Raw genomic sequence first — 25,803 nt, forward strand, 5'->3', positions numbered from 1 at the left:
GGAGCGGATTAACCATGATAAACCAGGATTTACTGTATAACTGTGCAGAGAATATTTATAAACAGTGTGGGAGAGTTTCTAAGGGCTTAAAATATATAAAAATAACCATACAAACATATGGTTTCTACTTCACAGATTTTCACCTATGGTGGGGGGGTTCTGGAATGCAACCCCCGCGATCGAGGAGGGATTACTGTACTCTTGATTTTCACACCTCCCATTGTATATTCAAACCTAACATTTTTACTTCATATGTGTAATACTTTACATTTACTGACATTAAATTTCATCTGCCACAAACCTGCCCAAGCCTGTATGCTGTCCAAGGCCTTCTGTAATGATTTCAAAAATTCCATATTATCTCCCAATTCACCTATCTTGGTATCCTTTGCAAACTTATCTAGATTGTTACTTATTCCTATCTAAATCATTTTTATAAAAAAATAACAGTGGCCCTAGCTCTGACTCCTGTGGAACACCACTCTCAAAACATGAGCCAATTCTGATTAGGTTTCTTGCACCATCACCCTCTGCCTTTAGTGACTTAGCCAATTCTGTACCCATCTAAAAACATCACCCTGAACTCCCACTTCTTTTAGTTTGATGCAGAACCTCTCATGTTGCACCTTATCAAATGCTTTCTGAAAGTCCAGATAAATTTTATAAGCTCGAGTTTGATTGTATCTTTTTGTTGCTTCCTCATAAAATTCCATGTTAGTAAAACATGACCCCCTTTATCTGAACCCATGCTGACTGTTAAGAGAAATTCTTGTACTTGCCATGTGCTGCTCAATCATATCCTTAATTCCTTCTATTAATTTTCCTGTGATGCATGTTAAGCTTACTGGCTTATAGTTGCTTGGATCTGCCCAGTCAACCATTTTATATAATGAGATATTTGCCATTTTGCAGTCCTTCAGAATCTCTCCAGTGAACAGTGACTTCCTAAAAATATGTGTTAAGGGTTTATATATGTACTCAATAGCCTTGTTAAGAACTTGAGGGTAAATATTATCTGGTCCCGGTGTTTTATTTGACTTCAACCTATTTAATCTGAGCAGCTCTTCTCCCTCTACAATTTCCAAATCCTTCAGTACTTCCTAAATAGTCCGATTTACTACTTGGAGGTTATTCACTTCCTCACTTGTGAAGACCTAAGAAAAATGCAAGTTTAGAGAATCCGCGATTTCACTGTCTGTATTTTTTAATTCCCCTTTACTATTTCTGATGCACTTTACCTCCTCCTTAACTGTTCTTTTACTACTAAAATACTGAAAGAATTTCTTAGGGTCATCCTTCACCTTATCAGCTATATTCCTCTCCAACTGTCTTTTAGCCTCCATAATATCCTTCTTAATGGTTGCCATCATGCTTTCATATGCTCTACAATTCACTTTGGAGTTATTAGTCTTAAGCTATTTTTCCTTTGCAGCTTCTTTTTTAACTCTTTACTAACACACTGTGCAGTTTTTTTTTTTTTTGTTTTGTTTTTTTATTTCCTATTAATTCCAAGTTTAGGTTTCTACCTGTCCTGCATTACATCTAAAATATTTTTAAACCTCTTCAACTGCTAATCGTCTGTCTCCACACTTAACACTAGAGTCCCTGAAGCCTACGAAAAAAACTTGTAATCCCAGCCGACCTTAAATTCCTTCGCACTTCTCCACTGGCATCTTTTGTTTTGTTTTGTAAATGTGCAGATCAGCACAAAGCAGCAAGCAGGCTGCTATCCCATCAACCACCCACCCCCCAACCCCAGTGCCACAGTCAACTCGGGTGGGGAAAGGTTCTCCCAGCTCAAGTCTTATTTATCTCAGTGTGAGGTGCCTGGAGTTGTATAGGATAAAAAACATATCATTATTTGGAACACATGCATTTTATAGGACCAAAATGTATTTTTTTAATCAACTGTCACACCACAGAAAACCCAAAAACTCTCAGCAGCCTCTTTCATTTGTAAAGTTGACATCAGCAAATCTTTTCCTTCAGAGCCACAGGTGTTTTCAAAGGTTTGCTACACTATCAGTTTTGCTTTAATTGGAACTGCATGCATTCTGTGTTTATAAAAGAATACCAGCACTCTTCATGCCTGTTTAAGATTTTGACCCAACCACAAAACATTTAAAAAGATGTGAAGTTGTAACCTGCTTGAAAAAGATTTTCTATATCGGTGTAATGCCTTGTTCAATTCATTGTTAAAAAAGGCCACAAATATGTTACATTTCCAGTTATTATTAGTTTATATATATTTCAAGTATTTGTCTCTTGCTATTGTAAAAGGGTCTATGTAAAAATACATTTTGTTTGCTAATATTTGATAGCAATGCTGTTTATCACTGCCATTTTTAAATGATAAAACTGCAAAATCCTCTTATTTTCATTTTTTTAATCTTTTAAATAGGATTAAAGTCTCCCTACAAAGACATGAAAAGACTTGGTGACTCTGTAGCCCTGTCAGAAGACTCCTCATCTGTGAGGATCTTATTGAATTCTCTGCCTGAAGAAATGAAAAAGTACAATCTGAATTTAAGTCATCAGTTTTAAAAATGAATGTATGGTTTTTAACACGGTCTTTTTGAATACAGAAAATGTTATTTTGTGTGTAGATGTAAATAAATGTTAAATTACTGAATGCTTATTTTACTTTCAAATAAAAAGGCATATTAATCCAAAGGTGGAATTAGAAAGTTATAAATAAAATATTATTACTATTAAAGTTGTGTCCTGTTTCAATACAAAAATCACAGTAGAAGGAATGCATACAGGAAGAGCATCCAAGCCGCATGTCCACAACTTAATGTATGCTCCTTTTTATACTAATGTATTTGTTGAGCTCATCTGAAGACAGTATCCAATATACTTTGTGAATAGGGTAAAAGAGGGGTGGTCTAGACCACTAGGTATTACAGATGAAGGTTTGCTAAACATAGTTAATTTATAGTGAATTTGTAGCACAAGTTTGCAAGGATGACACTAGTCATTTTTAAACAGTTTACAGGTTATCAAGCAGAAAAAAAATCAATGTTATCAGGCAGGTTTTATTATATCTCTGAGAATAACACAATGTAAACATAGCAGTACACATTCTTTTTCCACACAACATCTCATTAATCATGTCCCATGTGTTTCTCTGCTTTACATTAGGCATTTGGCATTTCACAAGAGGTGTTATTAGTTTTATTTATTTTATTTTTTTAATGCTTCCCTGTGGAGCCCCCATATTGAGTACAGGTCAGCCATTGTGATTTGTTAGTTTATGTTTGTGGGTTTGTCATCAATAACTAAATTGAAATTATTTTGTGATCTCTTGTGGAAAACTGCAGACTTATGCTGTAGCAGCACTACTTAAATGGACTGCAAATCTCTACAACCCCTGGAGTTCTGCATCACTGGGTAGTTTCAGCAGTTATGGTGAGGGCTTCTGGGTAGAATATGAGAGCACTAGCATTAAAAGTGAGTCATAAGAAGCCAACATGATTGCATTCAGTGGCATCTTTTTGTTTCCACACTTCATTTATTTGGTAAAGTCTCGCAATTGAATTCCATTGTAAAACATGTTGTGTTCTAAGTTTACCTACTCCTACACCATTTACTTTATCTTCTGTATTCCTCTCTAACTACCTTTTAGCCTCCCTACCTAATATCATTTTTAATTGTTGCCCTCGTGTTCTCATACACATGATTTACATTGGAATTATTAGTCTTATATGCGTTATATACAGTAACTGTTTTTCCTTTGCAGCCTCGTTTTCAACTTTTTATTTACCTAATGCAGAGTTTTATATAAAATTTCCTACTAATACCAAATTTAGGTATGTACTTGCCCTGCATTATATGTAAAACATTTTTAAACCTGACTTGTATTATATTATGGTCACTTAACCCTAGCGGTTCAATCGCCTAAATTATATCCTGATTATTACAAAATACTAAATCTAGATAGGCTTCCCCTAGTGTTGGTGCTTTAAAATACTGTGCTAAAAAGCAATCACTGATTACATTCTGCTCCAGCATTTGCAGTGTTATCCCAGTCAATATTCAGGTAGGTAAAGTCCCACATGACTATAATTTCCCCCTGTAAGCTTGCCTTTTTAATATTGCTAAAAAATTATGTATTGAAATTATTGTCTGAGTTGGACAGTCTATAATGCACTCCTAAAATAAGGCCTCTTTTCGTTATGTTCCAGACAAAGCCACATGTCCTAACTAAGATGGGGCTCAACGTTCAATTGAAGGCTTGCATTTAAAATCTGTTTGACATAATAAGCAACCTTGCCTCCTTTACTGTTCAAGTCAAAGTGAACTTTATTGTCATCTCAACCATATACAAGTATGCATATAGACGAAAAATTGCGAAGCTCAGGTTCCACAGACCCAACATGATGTGCAAATAATAAATATAGAATTAAAATTTAAATTTTTAAAATGAAAACACAAACAAGACATTGTGCAAAGACCAGACAAAGAAGTAGCAGCAATATTGACGTGAACATTGATGCAATGTATGGTATTTGCAATCTAGATACATAAATATAGTCAATAGATATGTGATAAATAAATAAATAATAGATATAGATAATACAGAAATTATCAGTGTATAATAGTTGTTTAAGATGTGTAAACAATGACAGGTCAATGTTTCACAGCAGGAGGAGTGTCAAAATACTTAAAGGTCAGTATGAGATTTTCAGTTCTTTTTCTACATGCACACTAGTCTTTGCAGGAAAGTGGCTTTCACATATAAAAGTTCAGTTTTTAGAGGTGGTTGAAGCAGTGTGGAAGATCCAGGGGGCAGCATGGTGTTAAGAAGTCTGACAGCTTGGGGTAAAAACTCTCCTGCAGCTTGGCAGATCTGGCTTTGCTGCTGCAGTATCTTCTCTTGGATGGCAGACGTGTGAAAAGTCCATGTGAGGAGTATAGGGGTCCTGCACAATGCTGCAGGCCTTGTGGACATTGTGTTTGTAAAGTATGCCCTGTAGTGAAGGGAGAGGCACCCCAATAATAATCTCTGCTGTTTTCTCTATCCATTGCAGGCACTTGCAGTCAGATATGTTGCAGTTGCCATACCAGACAGCGATGCAGCTGGTCAGAACACTCTCAATAGTGCCTCTGTAGAACATGGTGAGAATGGAAGGGGGAGGACTTGCTCGTTTCAGCCGCCTCAGGAAGTGTAGTCTCTGCTGGGCTTTCTTGATTAGTGATGAGGTGTTGTGTCCACATAAGTTCCTCAGTTATGTGTACACCGAGGAACTTGGTCCTCCGAACAGTCTCCACATCTAAACCGTTGATGCTGAGTGGGATGTGGACAGGATGTGATTTTCTGAAGTCCACGATTATCTCTTATGTCTTGTCAACATTGAGAGATAGATTGTTGTCTTCACACCATGCAGACAGCCTTTCCACCTCATCTGTGTATGCTGTTTCATCATCCCTGCTTATCAGTCCCAGCACTGTCGTATCATCCGCAAACTTGATGATGTGGTTGGTGTTGTGCATGGCTTTGCAGTCATGAGTCAGCAGAGTGAGTAGCAGTGGACCAAGCACGCAGCCCTGCGGCGCTCCAGTGCTCAGTGTGATGTTGCTGGAAGTGTTATGCCAATCTGAACTAACTATGGACCCTCTGTCAAAAAGTCCAGGATCCTTATAGCGGGAGACAGGTTGCCTCTGGTTGCCCTGAGGGTGGCCTTGTCTCCAGATCTGAAGGCTGCATTTCTGATCTTGAGCAGCTTGTGCACTTCTCTTGTCATCCAGGGCTTTTGGTTGGCTCTTGTGGTAACATCCTTGGTAACAGTAACATCCTCTATGCATTTAGAGGTGTAGCCAGTCACAGTCTGTGTACTCCTCCAGATTGACGGTCACCATTCATAGCAGCCTCCCTGAAAATGTCCCAGTCTGTCAATTCAAAGCACACCTGGAGAGCTGAAACAGCACCAACCTGCCACACTCTGATGTTCTTGTGGGCTGGTTTAGTGTGCTTCTGCAGGTACTTGTATGCAAAAACCATAAAAATGCTGATATGGTCTGAGTAGCCGAGGTGAGGGCAGTGTAGGGCCTTGTAGGCGTCAGGAGCACTTGTGTAAACATTGTCCAGGCAGCTTCCCCCTCTTGTAGCAAAGTTCACATTCTGGAAAAATTTTGGGAGAACTGACTTGAAGTTGGCATGACTGAAGTCTCCAGCAATAATGAAAAATGCCTCAGGGTGTGTCGTTTGCAATTTGATGATGATCTTGTACAGGTTTGCTAGCGCCTGGTTAGCATTTGCGCTAGGCGGGAAGTAGACGGCAACCACCAGCATGCAACTGTATTCCCTCAGCAGGTAGAAAGGGCGACACCTTACCAATAAAACCTCTACTAGCAGGGAGCAGTGTCGCGCAACTGAGGCAGTGTTTGTATACCACTCTCTGTTCACATAAACACACAGTACTTTGCGACTATGCGCGGGTGTTACCGCAAAAAAAAGGGGGCCTCTGTTCGGAAGATGGTCTGTCCGTCTAGCTGGATGGCCGAGTCTGCAATGCTTTCCTGGAGCCATGTCTAAGGAAAAATAAAGATGCAACAGTCTCTCAATTCCCACTGCTTGACCCGCTGCAGCTTTATATAATCCAGCTTGTTGTCCAGCGATCGGATGTTCGCGAGCAGAATGGACAGTATCTTAGGTCTGGTGGGATTAGTTTTTAGCCTTGTGCTAACACCACCACGTTTCCCTCGTTTCTGCTTTCGCCAGCTCAGCTTCTCAGGCTGCTGAAGTAAGCAAACGCTGCGTAGCGTCTCTGTTCCATCTATCCTTTCTAAAACACGTGTATCACTCTGTTATACTCATCTTTTTTAATTTTTAATTTTTATTATTTAGCCAAGTTTTTATTATTGCTGTAATATCATGATTATGATCATCTACATACAACTCCAACTCACTTGTTTTAATATTTTAATACAGTAATCCCTCGCTATATCACGCTTCGAGTTCCGCGGCTTAACCGTATTGCGGATTTTATATGTAAGCATATCTAAATATATAACGCAGATTTTTCACTGCTTCGTGGGTTTCTGCGGACAATGGGTCTTTTTACTTCTGGTACCTGCTTCCTCAGTTGGTTTGCCCAAGTTCCTGTGTGCTGATTGGCTGAGTGACGGAGTGCCAAATTCAATTCCGCTTCGTTAACGTTAAGGAAGTCTTGTCTCACTCATTCAGAATCAACATGTTTCGCTGTGTAAAGAGTTAACTTTTGTGTTTAACTTTGTGCATAGTCAAGCCCTTCGTTATGGCTCCAAAATGATCTGCTCCTGCTACTGCTTCAGGGGATGTGCCCAAGCGCCAATGGAAGATGCTGACGACTGCCAAAAAGGTAAGTTTTGGATATGTTGAAGGAAGGAAACCACTACACTGCTGTAGGACAACAATAAAGGAAAAGAACAAGGAAAAGAATATAAGATCTACCGCCGCAGTGTCCTTTAACCAGGGCGCAAAACAACTTGTAAGTGGACGTAATAAGGCAATAGTCCGGATGGAATCTGCTTTAGGGATTTGGATTGAAGACTACTGGAAGAAGAACAACGGTGGTGCTACACAATCACCTGAAGAGGCTCCTTTAGAAGAGCTGTGACGCTCTCCTTTGTTGTGCAGTAAAATTAAACTCATCGTTATCAGACAAGTCGTCGTGTCATTGTTGGTGAGTAACCATAATTAATTTTCTACGTACAGTACTTAGTACATTTACGTACATTTAGTGTCACTGTACACACATTTTACAGTATACAATTTTTCTTGCATTGTACGTATTTATTGCTGTTGGCCTGTTTATCGTAATGGCTTTAACATATGTGATATCGGACACGCTCGATATCTTTAAAATAATATTTAGGTTTTACTGTATATAAACAGTGTGTTTATATACATAATTTCAATGAATCTTACCTAATATCTAAGAGAATACAAATGGTTTATGCTGTATAACTGTGCGGGAAATGTATATAAGAGTGTGGGAGAGTTTATAAGGGCTTTAAATATATAAAAATAACCATATAAACATATGGTTTTTACTTTGCAGGTGTAGTGCTACTGCCTCACAATAAGGAGACCTGGGTTCGCTTCCTGGGTCCTCCCTGCGTGGAGTTTGCATGTTCTCCCCGTGTCTGCGTGGGTTTCCTCCAGGCGCTCCGGTTTCCACCCACAGTCCAAAGACATGCCAGTTAGGTAGATTGACGATTCTAAATTGGCCCTAGTGTGTGGGTGTGTTTGTGTGTGTGTCCTGCGGTGGGTTGGCACCCTGCCCGGGATTGGTTCCTGCCTTGTGCCCTGTGTTGGCTGGGATTGGCTAGCAGACCCCCGTGACCCTGTGTTCAGATTCAGCGGTTGGAAATGGATGGATGGATGGATGGATGGATAGATGGATGGATTTTCACCTTCGTGGGGGTTCTGGAACGTAACCCGCAATCGAGGAGGGATCACTGTACTTCTAGGATTAAGGCAAACTGTTTTCATGTGTCAACTCGCTTTATCTTTGCATTTAAACATTGGGTTTATAATTTACATTACTATTTATTTTTATTTATACACTATTGTGTGTTCCTTCATGTGCAATTCTAAACCTAGCCTTCCTAAACTCCAAGCCCCACCATACGCTAGTTTAAACAGTTCTTGACTGAACAACTCATACATCCCATATTTGGGGTAAATTGGTTCCCCTGTCCCATTTAGGTGTAATTTTTAAAATAACCCCAAAACAAAAATTTTACCCCCCAAAACCCCTCCCCATTTCGGCCCGACTCGCTGGTTTTCCCCAATGTTTCCCCTCTGGCCCCCCGCCTCCCTCAAAAGCCAACACCCAAAAGGGGGAGCATTAATGGCCCATTTTTTTTGTTTGGTTTTCTGTTTTTTTAAAATTTTCTTTGTCAAAAAAAAAAAAAGAAAAAAATTAAAAAACTAAAAAAAGATTTTCTTTTTGTATGAATTTTCTTTGAACTTTTTTTCTGCCAAATTTTTTTCCCTTAAATTTTTACAAATTAACCCCCAAAACCCCAACCCCTTTTAAATTCCTTCAACCCTTTATTGGGGGGTCTTTTTTTTTTAAAAGGGTTTACCACCACAAACAGTTTACTTATTTCCCCCCCCCAAAACCCCGTTTGGGGGCCCCCAAACCTTTTTCCCTTTCCCGGGGGGGGTTTTGGGGGAGCTTGGGGAAATTATTACTTTTTAAAACCTTTTTCCCCGGGTTTCCCAAAATGGGGATGGCCCAAAATGGGGTATCCCCCGTGGCCCCCCTGGGAAAAATGGGTTCGCTTTGGGGGAAAAGGGGGGGTCCCCCCATAAAAGTTTAAAATTTTAATATTTATATTTTTTTTATTAAAAATTAAAAAATTTTTTTTAAAAATGTTATCCCTTTAAAATTTTTTAAATTTTTCCAAAAAATTTTACCGGCCCCACCCTTTTTCCCTTTTTCTTTTTTAAAAAATTTTTCAAAAATTTTTTTAAAATTTTAAGGGGGAAGGGGGGAAAATGAATGGTTTTTTTTTAAAATTGTTTTTATTAAAAAAAATTTTATTTTATTTTTTTAAAATTTTTTTTATGAAAAATAAAGAAAATTAAACAAAAATTTAATTAATTTGTAGTTTTTTAATTTTAAATTTTTTTTTTAAAAAATTTTATTTTTAATAAAAATTTTTTTAAAAGGGAAAATTTTAAAATTTTAAATTTTATATTTTATAGGGATAAAATTTTAATTTTAAAAAATATTTTTTTTGGGTTAATTATAATTTTTTAATTTTAATTGAGTTTTTAAAATATTAAAAAGTTGGGTTTAAAAATTAAGATTTTTTAAATTTTAATTTTATTTATTTTTTAAAATATATTTTAATTTTTTTAAAAAAATTTTTAATTTTAAAAATTTTAATTAAAAAATAATTTTTAAAAGGATATTATATATATATAATTATTTATATTATATATATAAATAATTATTTATTTTTTTTATTATTATTATTATTATTTAAAAAATATATATAAAAAATTTTATTAATATAAAATTAAAATTTTTTTTAAAATTTTTTTATATATTATTTTTAAAAAAAAATTTTTATTTTTTTTTTTTTTTTTTAAAAAAAAAAAAATTTTTAAAAAAAAATTTTAAAAAAAAATTTTTAAAATTTTAAAATAAAAATTTTATTTTTTTTAAATTTTAAAAAAATTTAAAATTTAAAAAAAAATAAATTTTGGGTTTTTTAAATTTTTTTGTAGTACTCCTCCCCCAAGACGGAGGGACGCCCCAAAAATCCCATACCCCGGGCCCCCCTTAGGCCGCCCCCCAAAATTTGGGTGCCTCCGCCCCCGGTCAAAATTTCCCCTGGTGGGGGAAGTGCCCCCCCAAAGGGTTTTTGGGGGGGGGCCAGGTTTTTTAAGGGGGGTTTTTCTTCCGGGCCCCTTAAACCCGGTTTTCCCCATCTGGGGGGGTTTCCCCCCCGCTCCTTGGGCCCCGCCGGGCTCCCCCCCCCAAACCGCCGGGTAAACCGGTTTTCCCCCGGGGGTTGAAGGGGCCCCGGGGCCCCGCCCCCCCCCGGGCCCCAAAAAAAAGGGGGGGAAAAACCCCCGCTGGGGGGAAAAGCCCCCCGCCCCCCGCCCCCGCCGGGCCCCCCCCGGGCCGGGGGGGCCCCCCTACGCCCCCCCCGGGGGTCCCCAAAACCCGGGGGCCACGCCCCAACAGGGCCCCCAAACCCCGGGGCCCAACAGGCCCCCCAATCTGTTCGCACCCCCCCAACGCCCCTTCTCCCGCCCGCCCGCTTGCTCAGGGTACGTGGGGGCCCCCGGGGGGCTTTTCCGTGAGCCCCCCCGTCCAGGAGGGCGGGCCCGCCGGCCTAGCGCCGGGGCTTTGGGCCGAAAAAAAGGCGAGGGGGCCGGAACTCACCCCCGGGCCTGCGGTTCCACACCCGGGCCCCCCCCCCTCCCAAACCCCAACCCCGGGCCCCCCAGAGGTTCCATGCCCGCCCGCTTGCCGGGCCCCGCACCGCCCGAGGATACCCCGGGGGTTTCTTCCATCCAAAGGGGTTTTCCCGACGCCCCCCCAGGCCCCTTTCCATCGGGGGAACGCAACCCCCTTCCCCTTTTTTTTATTTTTTCCGGGGCTGGGGCAAAGTCAACCAGCCCCGCCGGGGGCCCCCCGGAACGCGGAAAGGGGTTAGGAGGGCCAACCCGGACCGCAGCCCACCCACCCCGCCCTTTGCGGGCCCCCAGCCCTCCTTCGCTTATTGTCGCACCCAAACCCTGTTGGGGGCCCACCGACCTCCCCCCTAAATCGGCGCCCCCATTTCGAACCCCCCCTTGCTTCCCGAAACCAAAACACCACCCCGCGTTCTCCTCCTCGGGGGCCACCGCCTCCCCACCTCCCCCACCGGTCTTTTCGACGGACCCCCATCCCACGTCACACCCGGCCCGGGGGGAAACCCCCGGGGGAGCTCCTTTTTTGGGGGCGGGGGGCGGGCCCCGGGGGTTTCCCCACGCACCGAGCCAGCTGGTGGGGGGACAGACGCCGGGGCTACCCTCCAAGCTCCACGCAAACCCCCCCCCTGGGCCCCCCTGGCCCTTTGCTCGGGGGCCGGGAAAAGGCCCTTTGGCCCCCACCAACATCGGCCCGCACAAACACCCGCCAAACCCGGGGGCCCGGGGGCTGGGGGGAATCCGCCCGCGGCCACGGTCCCGCCCGAAAAACGGGTTTTCGCCGGGCCGGGCTGGCGACCCCCTTTGGCCCCCAGCGGGCTTCCCACCTTTTTTCCCCCCTTTTTCTCCGCACCCGGGGCCCCGGCCGTTCTGCCACGACCGGCCGCTCCCCTTTCCCTTGTAAGCCACCCCGGGGGGCCCGATTTAGGGCGGCCCCACTCCCGGGTCCCCCAGGGGCCCCCGCCTCGGGGGGCCTTCTTGGGCTCACCCCTGGTGCCGCTCCCCGACACCCGAGACGGGGGCCCCCTATGGTTTTTCCGCTGGGAAAGCCTTTTCCCTTTTCCAAAGGTTTTTGGAAAACCCCGGAGGAGGAAAAGCCCCCGCTCCTGGCCGTTGCCTTTACGAAAAGTTTTTAAAAACCGGCCCCGCCAGGGTCCCCAACCACCCCGTGGCTCCCACAGGGAAAGATCCAGACCCAAAACCCCAATTTTTTTTTTTAAAAAGGCAAAGCCTTCGCACGCCCCCGCCGCCCCAGCCGGGGTTCCAGCCCCCTCGCTCATATTATAAATGATGGAGGGGGGGGTTTTAAATAATTTATAATGTTTTTACAGAAATTTTTTTTAATATTAAAAAAATTTTTTTTATAATTTTAAAATTTTTTAAAAAATTTTAAATTTTATGTAAACCCTGAAAAAATTTTAAATTGTTATATCCCCCCCCAAAAAAAAAATATAATTTAAAATTTTAAAAATTAAAAATTTAAAATATTTAAATTTTTATTTTAAATTTTTTAAAAAAAAAAAAAATAAAAAAAATTAATAAAAATATTTTAATTTAAAAAAAAAAAAAGAAAAATTAAATGTAAAAAAAAAAATAAAAAAAAAGAAAAAAAAATTTTAAAAAAAAAAAAGAAATTTAAAAAAAGGGGGTTTAAAAAAAAAAAAAAAAAAAAAAAAAAAAAAAAAAAAAAAAATTTTTAAATTAATTTTTAAAAAAAAAAGCAGTGAAACACACACAGTGCAAAATATAAAATTATAATATAATTTTTAAAATATATCATATGTTTATAAATATTAATATATATATTATTTATATTATTATTATTATTATTGAAATAATATATATATATGATATATATATAATATATATTATTTTATTATTATTATTATTTGTTAAATATAATATATTATTATTATTATTATTGATGTCATATAAATTATTAAAAGTTTATATTTAATATACATTATTTGTCAACAAATTTTTATTTTAAAAAAATAAATGTATGTTTATATATATATATCACATATTAAATTTTTTTAACAAAATCATCTTTACATATATATATTAAAGTTATTATTATTAATATTAAAAATTTTATACAGCATATAATTTTTATTAAATTATTATTTCGGGCCCAATTTTTATTATTATTTAATATTATTATTGGGGTTTTTATTTATATATATTTTTATTATATTTATTATTATTATTAAATATATTATAAATTGTTTTAAAATTATTATAGATTAAATTTAAAAAATGCAAAAAATTATAGGGGCAACAAAAAAAAAAAATTTTGGGATTAATAAAAAAAAAATTAAAATAATTTAAAAAAAAAAATTAAAAAAAAAAAAAACAACAAAAAAATTAAAAAAATATTTTCACAAAAAAACACACAAAATTTGGGGGGAAAAATGGGGCACAAAAAAAAAAAAAAAAAAAAAAAAAAAAAAAAAAAAAAAAAAAAAAAAAAAAAAAAAAAAAAAAAAAAAAAAAAAAAAAAAAAAAAAAATTTTAAATTTTTATTTAAAAAAACCCCAAATATTTTATTACAAAATTTATTTGGGGGGGGTTTTTTAAAAAATTAAAAATTTTTTATAAATAAAAATAAACCAAAAAAAAAAATTAAATTTTTTTTGGGGTTTTTTTTTTGTGTATATATTAAAAAAAAAAAAAAAAAAAAAAAAAAAAATTTTTTTTTAAATATTGGGGGGGAAATAAGGGGAAAAGGTTTTGGGTTTTTTAAAAAATTTCCCCTTTGGTTTTTCCGGGTTTTTCCCCCCCCAAAAAGGGTTTTTGGTTCCCCCTTATTGTTTTTGGTTGGGGGGGGGTTTTCCGGGGGCCCCTTTTTCCCCCCCCCCGGGGTTTGGGTTTTTCCCTAAATCCCCCGTTTTGGGTCCTTTGGAGGGGTTTTTGGTTGGGGAGGTTTTTTTTTTTGGGGGTTTAACCCCCCAAAAGGAAGGGGTTGGAAAAAAAAATTTTGGGGGAAAAAAAGGGGTTAAAACCCCCCTTTTCTTTAAAAAAACCGGGTTTTCTTTGGAAACCCTAAACTGTTTTAAATTGGGAAAAAAATTTTTTACATTAAAGGGGTTTTTTAAAAACCAAAGTTCCTATTCAAAACCCCTTAAAAAAATTTTCCCCCCCCCAAAAATACTTTTACTATTTTCCGGGGACGAAATTTAAAATTTCCCGGGGCCCCCCCCAAATTTTTAAATTTACCGTTTTGGGAAAAAAAATTTTTGTTTCCCTTAAAAAATTTTTAAATTTTCCAAAAATTTAAACCCCAAGTCAAATTTTCCCCCAAAAACCCAAGGGGATTTTTTGGGGAAAAAATTTTTAAAAAAACCCCCCCCCCTTCCCCAAATTTTTTGGGTCCCTCCCTGGGAAAGGGGGCCCTTTTTTCCCCCCCAAATCCTTTCCCCCCCCCGGGGGCCCCGGTTTTTTTAAAATTTTTAAAAATAACTTCAAACCCCCAATTGTTTTGTTTTGTTTTTTGGGGGGGTTCCCCGGCCTTTTTCCCTTTTTGGTTTGCCCCTTTTTCCCGGTAATTTTGGGTTTTGGGGTTAAAGGGGAATTTTTCCCCTGGGGGTTTTAAAAAGGGCCATTTTCGGGTTAACTTTAAAATTTTTATTAATTTTTTTAAAATTTTTTTTTAAAAATTTTTTTTCCCCAAAAAAAATTTTAAAAAAAAAAAAAAAAAAAGGGATTAAAAACTTTTTTTTAAAAAAATTGTTTTAAAAAAAAAGAAAAAAAACCTTTAAAAAAAACCCTTCAAATCCCGTTAAAAATTTTTTCCCCCAAACCCCTTTTTTTTTTCCCAAAATTCCCCTTTTTTTTCCCCCCCCTTTTTTTTAAACCCAAAAACCCGGACCAACCTAAATCCGGTTTTTCTTAAAATTTCACCGCCTTTACTCCCAATCCCCGGTATAAAAAGGTTTTCCCCTTTTTTTTAAAAGGGGAAAGGTCTAAAGGGTTTTAAAAATTTTTTCCCCTTGTTTTCCCCCCAAAATTTTGGTTTAAGGGGTTTTTGTCCCCTTGGGGGAATTAAAAAATTTTTAAAACGGGGGGATTTTTTTAAAACTTCCCCCGGATTTTTTTTTAAATTTTAATGGGTTTTTCAAATTTTTTTTTAATTTTAAAAAAAAATTTTCTAGCTAAAAACGGTTTTTTTTTTAAAATTTTTAAAATTAAAAATTTTTTAAAAAAAAAAATTTTTTAATAAAAAAAAATTTTAATTTAAAATTTATTAAAATTAATTATTTTTTTAAAATTTAAAAAAAATTTTTAATGACAATTAAAAAGATTTTTTAAATTATTATGGGGGTTTAAAAAAATTTTTTGGGTTTAAAAATTTTAAATTTTTAATTTTTATTTTTTTTAAAAAATGTTGGTTTTTAAAATTTTGGGTAAATATTTTATAGGGGTTTAGGTGTTTAAAAATTAAATGTTTAAAAATATATTATTTGGTTTTTAATATTAAAATTTAAAAAATTTGTTGGGGGAAATTAAATTTGAGGGTAATAAAATTAAGTAGATTGTATAAAATATATTTTTATTTTTATTTTATATTTATTTTTTTTTTTTTTAAAAATTTTTTATTATTTTTTTATAAATTTTATTATTTTTATATTATTTATTATAAATTATTATTTAATTATTTTTTAAAAATTTAATATATATAATATATTATATAATATTATTATTATTATATTATATATTTAAATATTATTATTTAAAAAATATTATTATTTTTTTTATATATTTAATTTAAAAAAAAAATTTTTTTAAAATTTTTTAATTTTAAAAATAAAAAAAATTTTTTTAAAAATTAAAAAAAAAAATTATTTTTAAAAAAATTTTTTAGTTTTTTTTAATTTTTTAAACCCCTCCCCCAAAAAACCGGGGGGCCCCCAACCCCAAAAGGCGGGGTTTCCGGCCCCTTTTGCCCCCCCCCCCTTTTTGGGGCCCCGCCCCCCGGGAAAAATTTCCCCGGGGGGGTGCCCCCCCGGGGGGGGGGGCCCCCCCCCCGGTGGGGGTTCCCGGGCCCCGGGGGAAAAAACCCCCCCGCCCCCCCCCCCCCGGGGCCCCTTTTGGACCCCCCGGCCGTGGGCCCCCGGGGGCCGGGGGCCCCCCGGGGGGCCCACCCCCCAAACCCGGGGGCCCCCCGCCCAAGGAACCCCCCGGGCTGGGGGGGCCGCCCCCCCGCCCCGCCCCGCCCCCCCCCGGGGGCCCCCGGTCCACGGGGGGGGGAACCCCCCCGGGGGCCCCCCCCCAAAAAGGGGCCCACGGGCCCGGGGGCCCCCACGCCCCGGGCCCGGGGCCCCCCCCCAAAACCGCCCCGGGCCCCCGCCCCCCCCCAGGGGCCAGGCCCCCCCGGGGGTTTTGGGCCCCCCCCGGGGGGCCCCCGGGCCCGCCCGCCGCTTGGGCCGTAAAAAAAAGGGGGGGGAAAGCACCCGCCCCCCCCCCGCCCCAGGGTCCCTGCGGTCCCCCCCCCGCGGGCCCCAACCCGCGGGGCCCCCCGGCCAGGTTCCAGCCCCCCCCGGGGCCCCCCGGGCCGCCCCGGCAGCCCCCACCCCCGGGTTTTCCACCCGGGGGGTTTTTCCCGGACCCCCGCAACCCCGGTTTTCCATCGGGGGAAAGGTTTCCTGGCCCCCTTTTTTTTTGGGAGGGGGTTTTGGGTTAGCCGCAAAGTCAACCAGCCCCCCTCCCCCGGGCGGCAAAAAGTGAGGTTAGCGAGGGAGGACCCAGGGGACCAGCAGCCCACCACCGCCCCTTTCGGGCCCCCCCGCAGTTTTCTCCCCAGCCCTTTTGGGCGCCACTACCGGGGCGCCCCGAACCACCCCTGTTCGGGTTTCCCCCCCCCCTTAGAACCAAAACCCACCCCCCTTTTTGCCCGCCCCCTTCCAGCGCCCGCCCACCTCCGCCCACCGGGCTTTCCCACGCGAACCGCCCATCCCCTGCTCCCCACGAGCGGGCCCGGACTCTTCGGACGGGTTTCGGGCAAGGGACCTCCCCAAAAGCGAGTCAGGGTGGTGGGGAAGACGCCCGGGGCTTCCTGTCCCAGCCCAGCGCGTCCTTGGCCACTTGGGCCCCCCTCGTCCCCGGGTTTAACTGGTTTTGGCCCCACCAAACGGCGGCCCCCACCCCCAATCCCGCCTGTACGGGGGGGCATCCCCCGCGCCATCGGCCCGCCCGGGGGCTTTTTGCCGCCCGGGGTGCGCCCCCACAGCGCCCCCCTTGAGCCCGGCCCGCGAAGCCGGGTTTCCCCCTCCGCCCCCCCTGGGGAAAAAAGCCAAACCCCGGGGGGCATCCCGGGAGGGGGCCCGGGGGTTTTTGGGCCCAACGCCTTTTCCCCCCCCGGGGATTTGGGGCCCGGGAACCGGGCCCCCCCAAAACCCGTCCACGCGGGGAAAGCCCCGGGATAACAAACCCCCCCCGGGGGGGGGGGCCCCTCCAAAAAGCCCCCCCGGGAGGTTTTAATCCGCCGAAAGCCACTTAACGCTTTGGCCGCAAGACAGAGCTTTTTTCACCCCCACCATTTATTTTCACCAATATTATTTTAAAAACCAGGGGACCCCAGGCCTTCTCGACCAATTTCAAAGTCCAGCCCAGTTCTTTGGGCCTCCTGGCCCCCAGTCCTTCCTCTTTCTCAGTCCACTCTCCCCACTTCCACCAATGACTGGGGGGAGGCGGCCCAAAAAAAGGCTCCCGATGGCCCCAGGTGTTTGTCAGGCCCACGCGGTGGCGGGGTCCCCAAAACCCCCTGCCCAAAAACCCCCGCCTTCCCCGGTGGGGGGGGCCGGCCCCGGATAACGGGGCCCTTTGGGGGGGCCACCCACAGGGGTGGGTTCAAAGCCCCGCCCCCCCAACCTCCAACCAGGAGGAGCCCATTGTCTGGAGGAGGCACCGCCTCCTGTCCTCCAATCCCCGCCGGCTCCCCCCACCGCAACCACGGGGAACCCACGGGCGCCAGGGGGACCACGGGCTCCCCCAGGGGGGTTTTTGCCTCAACCCGGGGCCCCAACAGGGTCAGGGCGGGCCCCAGGTCTGGAGGAGGCAAAGCCTCCTCAGCCCCCGGCCCCCGCCGGGGCCGCCCCAATAAAAAATAGAGAGAAAAATTAAAAAAAATATATATGAAAAAAAAAAAAAAATAAAATAAAAAAAAATAAAAAAAAAAAAATAAAAAAAAAAAAAAATATAGGGAAAATGAAAAAAAAAAAAAAAAAAAAAAAAAAAAAAAAATTTTAAATAATATTAAAAAAAATAAAAAAATTTAAATTAAAATAATTAATATTTTTAATATATAATTTTATATTAATATTTATTTATAAATATAATTATATATTATTATATTATTTTATTATTATTGAAAGTTAAAAATATATAAGATATATATATATATATATGTATTTATATTATTATTATTATTTTTTAATATAATTATTAAAAATTAATTTTTATTGCAGTATAACACATATTATTAACAGTATAAATATATATTTTTATAATATTTAAAAAATTTTTTTTTTATAAAAAATTAAAATTTATTTTTAAATATATTATTAAATATTATTATTATTATAAATTTTTATTTAAAAAATAATATTATTATTATTAAGATGTGTATTATTATTAATATTATTATTATAAAATATATTATTATTATTATTATTATTTAAAATTATTATTATTATATTAATATTATTAATATAGGGTATTATTAATATTTATATATTATTATTATTATTATATTATTATTATTATTTATTATAAATTTAAAAATTTATTATAATTAAATTAAAATATTTTAAAAAAAATTAATTTTTGGAAAAAAAAAAAAAAAAAATAAGGATTAATATAAAAAAAAAAATTTTTAAAAATTTTTTTTAAAAAAAAAGAAAAAAAAAAAAAAAAAAAAAAGGGGAAAAAAAAAAAGTATTTAAAAAAAAAAAAAAAAATATAAAAAAGTAGGAAAAATTATTAATATTATTTTTAATAAAAAAAAAAAAAAAATTTTTGAAAATAATAAAATAATTAATTAATAAAAACAACAAATAATTAAATTATTTTAAATTAGGGAAAAAAAATAACAAAAAATATATACCACAAAAAACTTATATTTATTGGAGAATAAAAAATTATTATTATTTTAAAATTTTTAATTATTTATATATATTATTATGTGAAAAAAAATTATAAAAAATTAAAAAAAATATATATTATATAATATATAATATAGTATTTAAAAATAATATAATATAAAATATTTTTTTATTATATTATATATATTATAATATTATTATATATATTAAGTTTTATTATTATTATATATAATTATAATATATTATAAATGTAAAAAAAAAAAAAATTGGATATAATATTATAAAAAATTTATTATAATATATTATTATTATTATTATTTTGTGAATTTTTATTAATATTATATTATTTTATATATTATTTTAAATTTAATTTTAAATATTATATAATAATGTATGTAATATTTTAATAAAATATTTTTATTTAATTTTTAAATATTATTTTATTAGTATTTAAATAAATTATTAATATATTTTATATTTTTATTATATTTTAAAATTATTTTTTAATATTATTATTATATAATATTATTTTTATTATAAAAAAAAAAATAATGAAATTTTATTAATATATATTTTATATATAATATATATATTATTTATATAATTTATATAATATATAAATATTGTATTTATATATATATATAATAATTAAAGTGTATATATATATATATATATTAGTAAAAATTTTTAAAATTTTAAGTCGGAAACGCCCCCCCTTTTCCCCACAAACTTTTGTGGCCCCCCACCCAAAAATAGGGGGCCAACAAACACCCCCAATTTTGGCCCCAAAAAAAAAAATATAAAAAAAAAAAAATTTTATTTAAAAAAATAAATTTTGGGAAAAAAAAAAATAAAAAAAACCCCCCATTTCCCCCCCCCCCCCTTTGGAAAAACAAAAAAAACCACAAAAAATTTTCAGGCACAAAATTAAAAATTTTAAAAATAAGTTTGAAAAAAAGGAAAAAATTTTGAAAAACCCCCCCCAAAAAAATTTAAAAAAAAAACCCCCAAAGTGAGGAAAAAAGCAGCATAAGAAATTTTTCCCCAAATTGGAATTGTTGGCCCCAAAAATTTTTTATGTTGGTTCTATAAAATAATTATATTTTGTGAATATTTATTTTAAAAAAAAATTTTTGATTAAAATAAATTAAATAATTATTAAAAAATTTTTATAAGTAATATTGAAATATTAAAATATGGCAAACAATTTTTATTTATTTTTTTATTTATAAAAAAAATAATGTATTTCCCCCCTTTAAATTAATGGATGTTTATAAAAAGAAAAAATGTGTTAAATGCGGAAGTTGACTCCTAGGTGCTCTGGCTTCGACTGGAGCAGGCTGTCGTCTTCGGGGCAGTGTCCTTTTTCCCTCGGAGCCTCCAGGTGATCATCTCCGAGGTACATGCATGGGACAAAGTGAGTAATAATAAAAGGAGTTTTAATATCGTTCCCGGCACATACCTCAGAGTGATCGTTGCTTCCTGGAGGTTTCTCCGGACTTGTAAGGCCGCTCCTTGACTCCTCCCGAGCGTCAGGCATTGCACCTAAGGCACTCCCGCTGGCATTGTCGCTTTGCTTGCCCTTCCTCTTCCCTCTTTTTGGACATTTTGGAATTTTTGGGTTTTGGCGATGCTGTGGTGATTCCTTACTCCATAGTCTTCTCGGGGTTCACTACCCACAGAAAGTTTTGATTCAGGTCCTCTACAAACGATGCTAGAGTATCCTGCCGGCTGCGCCACTGTGGTACATAGGGGGCGCTCTCGCTCCCTTGAACCCTTGTCCATGACTCCAGACACCAGGTAAAAGTCCGAACCTTGACTTTATTAAACTTCCACAGTGTACAAAGCACACTCTCCACCACAATACTCATATACTAATCACAATAATACACTATAAATCAATCCTCCAGCTCCCAGACGCGTTGCCACCCTTCCACCCAGCTCAGCTCGCCACCCGGTAAAAGTTCTTTTCTTACACCCAGAAGCCCGTCGCTCTTCCTATGACGAACTTCTGGGTCATAGGGCACGAAGAAGTCCTCGGTCCTCCCTGCAGCTCCCTCTTGTGGCACCCATGGCATCCAGCAGGGCTGTGCATAAAAACCACATTGTCCATGATGCCCTTCTGGTCTGGGGACCTCCATGCTGCAAAGAGGGCTCCACCAGGCGGCTTGGGGGTATTGGCCGGGATTAACTGTCATAACAGTGACAAAACAATTACATTGACAATCATGTTACGTTATTTTCAAAATGTTTCCTTTTCTTTTTCATTACTTCTTTAACACACTACTTCTCCGCTGCGAAGCGCGGATATTTTGCTAGTTATTACAATAAGATTCTTATTAATGTAATGCAATCTTTTAATATGTATTCTGAATTTTCATATTTAAACCATTGTATGAAACTGTGCATAATGTTATTCGAGCATACACTTTACAATCTTTACATATGGGATACGTTTCATCAAAATTGGTATAGCAATAACTGTGTTCAAGATGAAGCACATATTGGCCACTACTTTTTCAATAATTTAACAGCATAAGCAGTAATGTATCATTAGTTGCTATTTACGTCGAAAATATCAAATGGCTTGAACATGGAAAACTGTTGTAATGGGGGGGTCGTTACAAAATTTATGTATTGCAAAGTGGCTGGTGGCCCGAAAAACTTTGGGAACCTATGATCTGGGTAAATGTACAGTAGGATGACAGAAAATGTGAGGCAAGAAATGTTGAAAATATACCTAAAACAGAAACTTTTTTCATGTCATAGTACTAATGACAAAATTTTGGCATGAAATGTCTAATGTGTCAAGACTGAAGTCCAAATAAGAAATAAACACTTTCACAAAATAGTGAGCCGCTCTTATTGTTACTATTATAGAATAGAAACAAACATTTGATCTGAGTCTGTAACAGCTGGTGTAAATTTATGGTACATGTAGCTTTTTTTTTTAATTCAGTTTTTTCCCTCAGTCATGTTCACGCTCCCCCCAATCTAACAGTGCTGTTTCCAGAAAAGGCATGCTATAACAGAGGTGAACTCAGATGAGGATAAGGGTTCTACATCGGAGAAAGAGAACAGAAGCCCTTCCCTCAAGAAAAGTCCAGTTACACATAAGAACAACGTATCTGTACCAGACGTAAAGGTGAAAGATGGCACCGTTTAGATGCAGCAACAGGTTTGGTTGTCATCCTGCCAGTCAATCAACCACATGCTTGTCCTTCAACGAAACAGCAGGGCTTACAGATACCAAGGTATCATGCAAAGTTTGTTTGTGATTATGTGTTGTGATGGTCTTTATATAAAAAACATTTATATGTAACATTCTTTGCATCGCATTTCCTGTCATCCTACTGTATATTTATCCAGATCATTATAGATACGGAACACACAGGAAATGCATGTGTTCCAAATAACTATATATTATTTACCCTATACAACTCCAAGCACCTCACACCAAGATAAATAGACTTGAGCGGGTAGAACTTTTTGCCCAAGTTGAGCGCTGATGGAAAGGTGCAAAGAAATTTAAGGTGGCCTGGGATTACAAGTTTTTTTGTAGGCTTCATGGATTCTAGTGGTAAAAGTTCTCCAACTGAACCATTTGTATTCCTTCTTTTAATGAACCCTTATGCTGTCACCCTCTTAACTAATCTACTTCCCTGACTGCTAACAACTATTGAAACTAGTAATTTTTTACACACTTTATTTACTTACAGAGATGCCAGTGTCAACTACTACTGATTACTGCCCTGACTTGCTGAGGCTAGTTTGAATACAAATGCCAAGAACAAGTGCAAGTAACTTTTCTGAATGCTTTAATAAGTATTCCACTTGCTTTTACTCCTGTGCATGTTAAAAAAAGCAAAAAAAAATCTAAAGTGAAAAAAACCTTTAAAAATTCCTGCACAGCTCTTTAACTGCATCCAAAATACATTTTTTGGAGCAAAATGTATTTTTTAATTAACTCTCACACCACAGAAAGCACAAAAAACTCTCGGCCCATTCTCTTCCATTTGCAAGGATGACATCAGCATGTCAGTATGTCTGTCTCCATGAAAAATGATCAAATGAATGTGTTTTGAATAACTATTTAACATTAAAGGAAAAAATACACATACAAAGAAATTAGTCCAAAAAATTGACGAACCAGCTCAGTTCTCTTACGTTTGTGCAGACACAGTCAGCCATCAGAGATTTTAAAACTCAAAATGTACAGGGCTTAAATAATATCCATCCATCCATTATCCAACCCGCCATATCCTAAGTACAGGGTCACGGGGGTCTGCTGGAGCCAATCCCAGCCAACACAGGGCACATGGCAGGAAACAAACCCTGGGCAGGGTGCCAGCCCACCGCAGGGCACGCACACACCCCAAGCACACACTAGGGACAATCTAGAATTGCCAATGCACCTAACCTGCATGTCTTTGGACTGTGGGAGGAAACCAGAGTACCTGGAAGAAACCCTCACAGACCTGGGGAGAACATTTAACTCCATGCAGGAAGTACCCGGGAAGCAAACACGAGTCTTCTAACTGCGAGGAGAGCTGCGATACCCACTGCGCCACCGTGCCGCCCACTTATATAATATAATCACAAAAATCAAGAATGCTTTTTTTTTTTTTAAAAAAACAGTTAAAGTATGTGTTTTCACCTTCTATACAGTAATTATTTTAGTTCTGTTCCCTGAGAATGTATGAGTTATACTCAATAAATAATTTTCTGAAGTATTAGACATCACCTCTTTTGCTGTTAAGGTCTCATTTCCTAGCATTTCTTTGCCACTGGTATGCTTAATAACTAGATGAAAATAATATACTAAATAACAGCCTGCATGGGATCCTGAGAGGAGGATCCTGATAAATCAGCATTTTAGATCTTTTGATCAGGCAACTGCAATAATTAACAAAAACAAAGCATTCAACATAATTTACTTAGACTTTCAAAAAAATTAATTCTGAAGCTAGATGATGCACGTAGCAGAGGTAACCTAAAAATGTTAATATCAAAATGATTTATCATTGGGGGACAGAGTACAGATAAGTGGAAAAGTGAGGACATCTGCTCACCCCCCTCAGGGTTCTCTCCTTAAACCTGTACTTTTTCTAGCCTCTTAACGCGCACACGTACCGGTCCCGGGACATAACAGCGGTTCAAAAACGTTACAGTAATGTGTGCATGCCCATCTGCCATGCATCTCGACACCCTACCCATCAAATGAAACTTCAAAGTCTCGTCTTTCCGATGATATAAACTATTTTGACACACAACAACCACAGCACTGACACTAAAGCCTTTTTTACAGAGAAGTACATACTTTTAAGAGTTGACTGTGCCTACCTTTGAAGGCCCCCTGCAAGTCAAACATTAATATTTCCGAGCAGTATTGATCCCATTGTGTCCGTAAGGCTCCAGCGAATATAAACCAGTAAAACGATTTAGGTCCAAAACACACAATATATTCTCAAAGGGACAAAATCTCCAGAAAACGTTTCATAACTTGAGACCACCTAAGCAATTTTTTTTCACTTATATTGCTCATATTAGACGTAATTTGTTTCTGTCGGCGATAACCATGCTACCGCATGAAACACGGAAGTGTTAGCTTCGAAAGACACCTAAGTTGGCCAATTACGACGGGTCTGGGGTTGACTGGCACCTCGTATAGCCAACCAGTGTCACAGAAAGCTTGCAGGGTGACGTATAGCTCTGAACTCTGGTAGAATCTACCAGTTTGATTGGACACTGTGACTGACACTCAAAACTTACAGCCAATGAGCAGCCGAGCATTTTGATATGTAACTTGCCATACTAACTTGTAAACAAAACGATCGGAGCTGCGAAGGTGGCATTTGTGCCAGTCTGCAGAGTTGGTGCGTGGTTGTTTATTGTGATTTCGCCAAGTTTTTCGCAGTTTAAATATGAATAAAAGTAGAAGTTTAAACGTAAATAAACGCTCGATTAAATAATAGATGATGCGCGTTGCGAAAGTATTCAACCGCCAGGGACGTAATGGGAGAGAGCGACGTGCCACCCTTGTGCTTTCTGCTTGCTAGTGATTGCTGCCATCAAGTGGCACATGGAAAACGCTGAGCTGTGTTGTAACAGTTTGTAAAAGAAATATATATAGTTTGTGTGCATTTTATAAAAAAAGTAAAAATAAAAATATAAATATATTTTTGGCCCATAACTTGTATTGACTATTTTTACATAGAAATGTGTATTTTTTATTGTTTTTATTATGGAACATGAATTTCCATAACTAATAGAGTGACACTGTGTGTAGATATAGATTCCTTTAGGTGTAAGCTTTCAGTAGAGCCCTCATTGATATATGTGGGTTGAAGCATTCAAAAGTTATTACACTTTTTCCATACGTTCCAAAATGTGGATAATGGTCCCTCTAAAAAGCCCCTGGGCATGCCCACATAAAACTGGTGTAAAAATGTCATTTTTACAGGTATTCTTTTCAAATTTGAAATTTGAGTAGTCAACAAGTTATTCTGTTGGTACATAGTGTGTTTCTGTCCCCACCTACCTACTGCAGCTTTATTTTCCTTTATTTTCATAAAAAAACTTAGGCGAGAACAAAAAAATTCGTTTTTTTTGTGAGTTCTAATGTGCATAACTTTTGATCAGTCACACCTACAGTGATTCTGACTACTAAGGGTGAAACTAGAGAATGTTACCTTTACAAAGAGACCAAACATGTGTTTATACTCCAGATAGTTCAATAACAGCAATGATTCTAATTTGGAGAGGTCGAATTACAAG

General features: G+C 38.3%; 1 protein-coding gene across 2 annotated transcripts in view; it reads left to right on the forward strand.

The window, feature by feature from the left end:
- Nucleotides 1–2,716, forward strand: part of gpatch1 (G patch domain containing 1) — a 209,052-nt gene extending 206,336 nt beyond the window's left edge. For both annotated transcript variants that reach the window (XM_039763611.1, XM_039763613.1), the window contains exon 20: nt 2,402–2,716. In XM_039763611.1, coding sequence (XP_039619545.1) covers nt 2,402–2,441 — 40 coding nt within the window. In that variant the 3' untranslated portion in view covers nt 2,442–2,716. The remainder of the gene's footprint in view (nt 1–2,401) is intronic.
- Nucleotides 2,717–25,803: the final 23,087 nt, after the last annotated feature.

This window comes from Polypterus senegalus, chromosome 9 (assembly GCF_016835505.1).
Source record: "Polypterus senegalus isolate Bchr_013 chromosome 9, ASM1683550v1, whole genome shotgun sequence".
NCBI classification, from domain to species: domain Eukaryota; kingdom Metazoa; phylum Chordata; class Cladistia; order Polypteriformes; family Polypteridae; genus Polypterus; species Polypterus senegalus.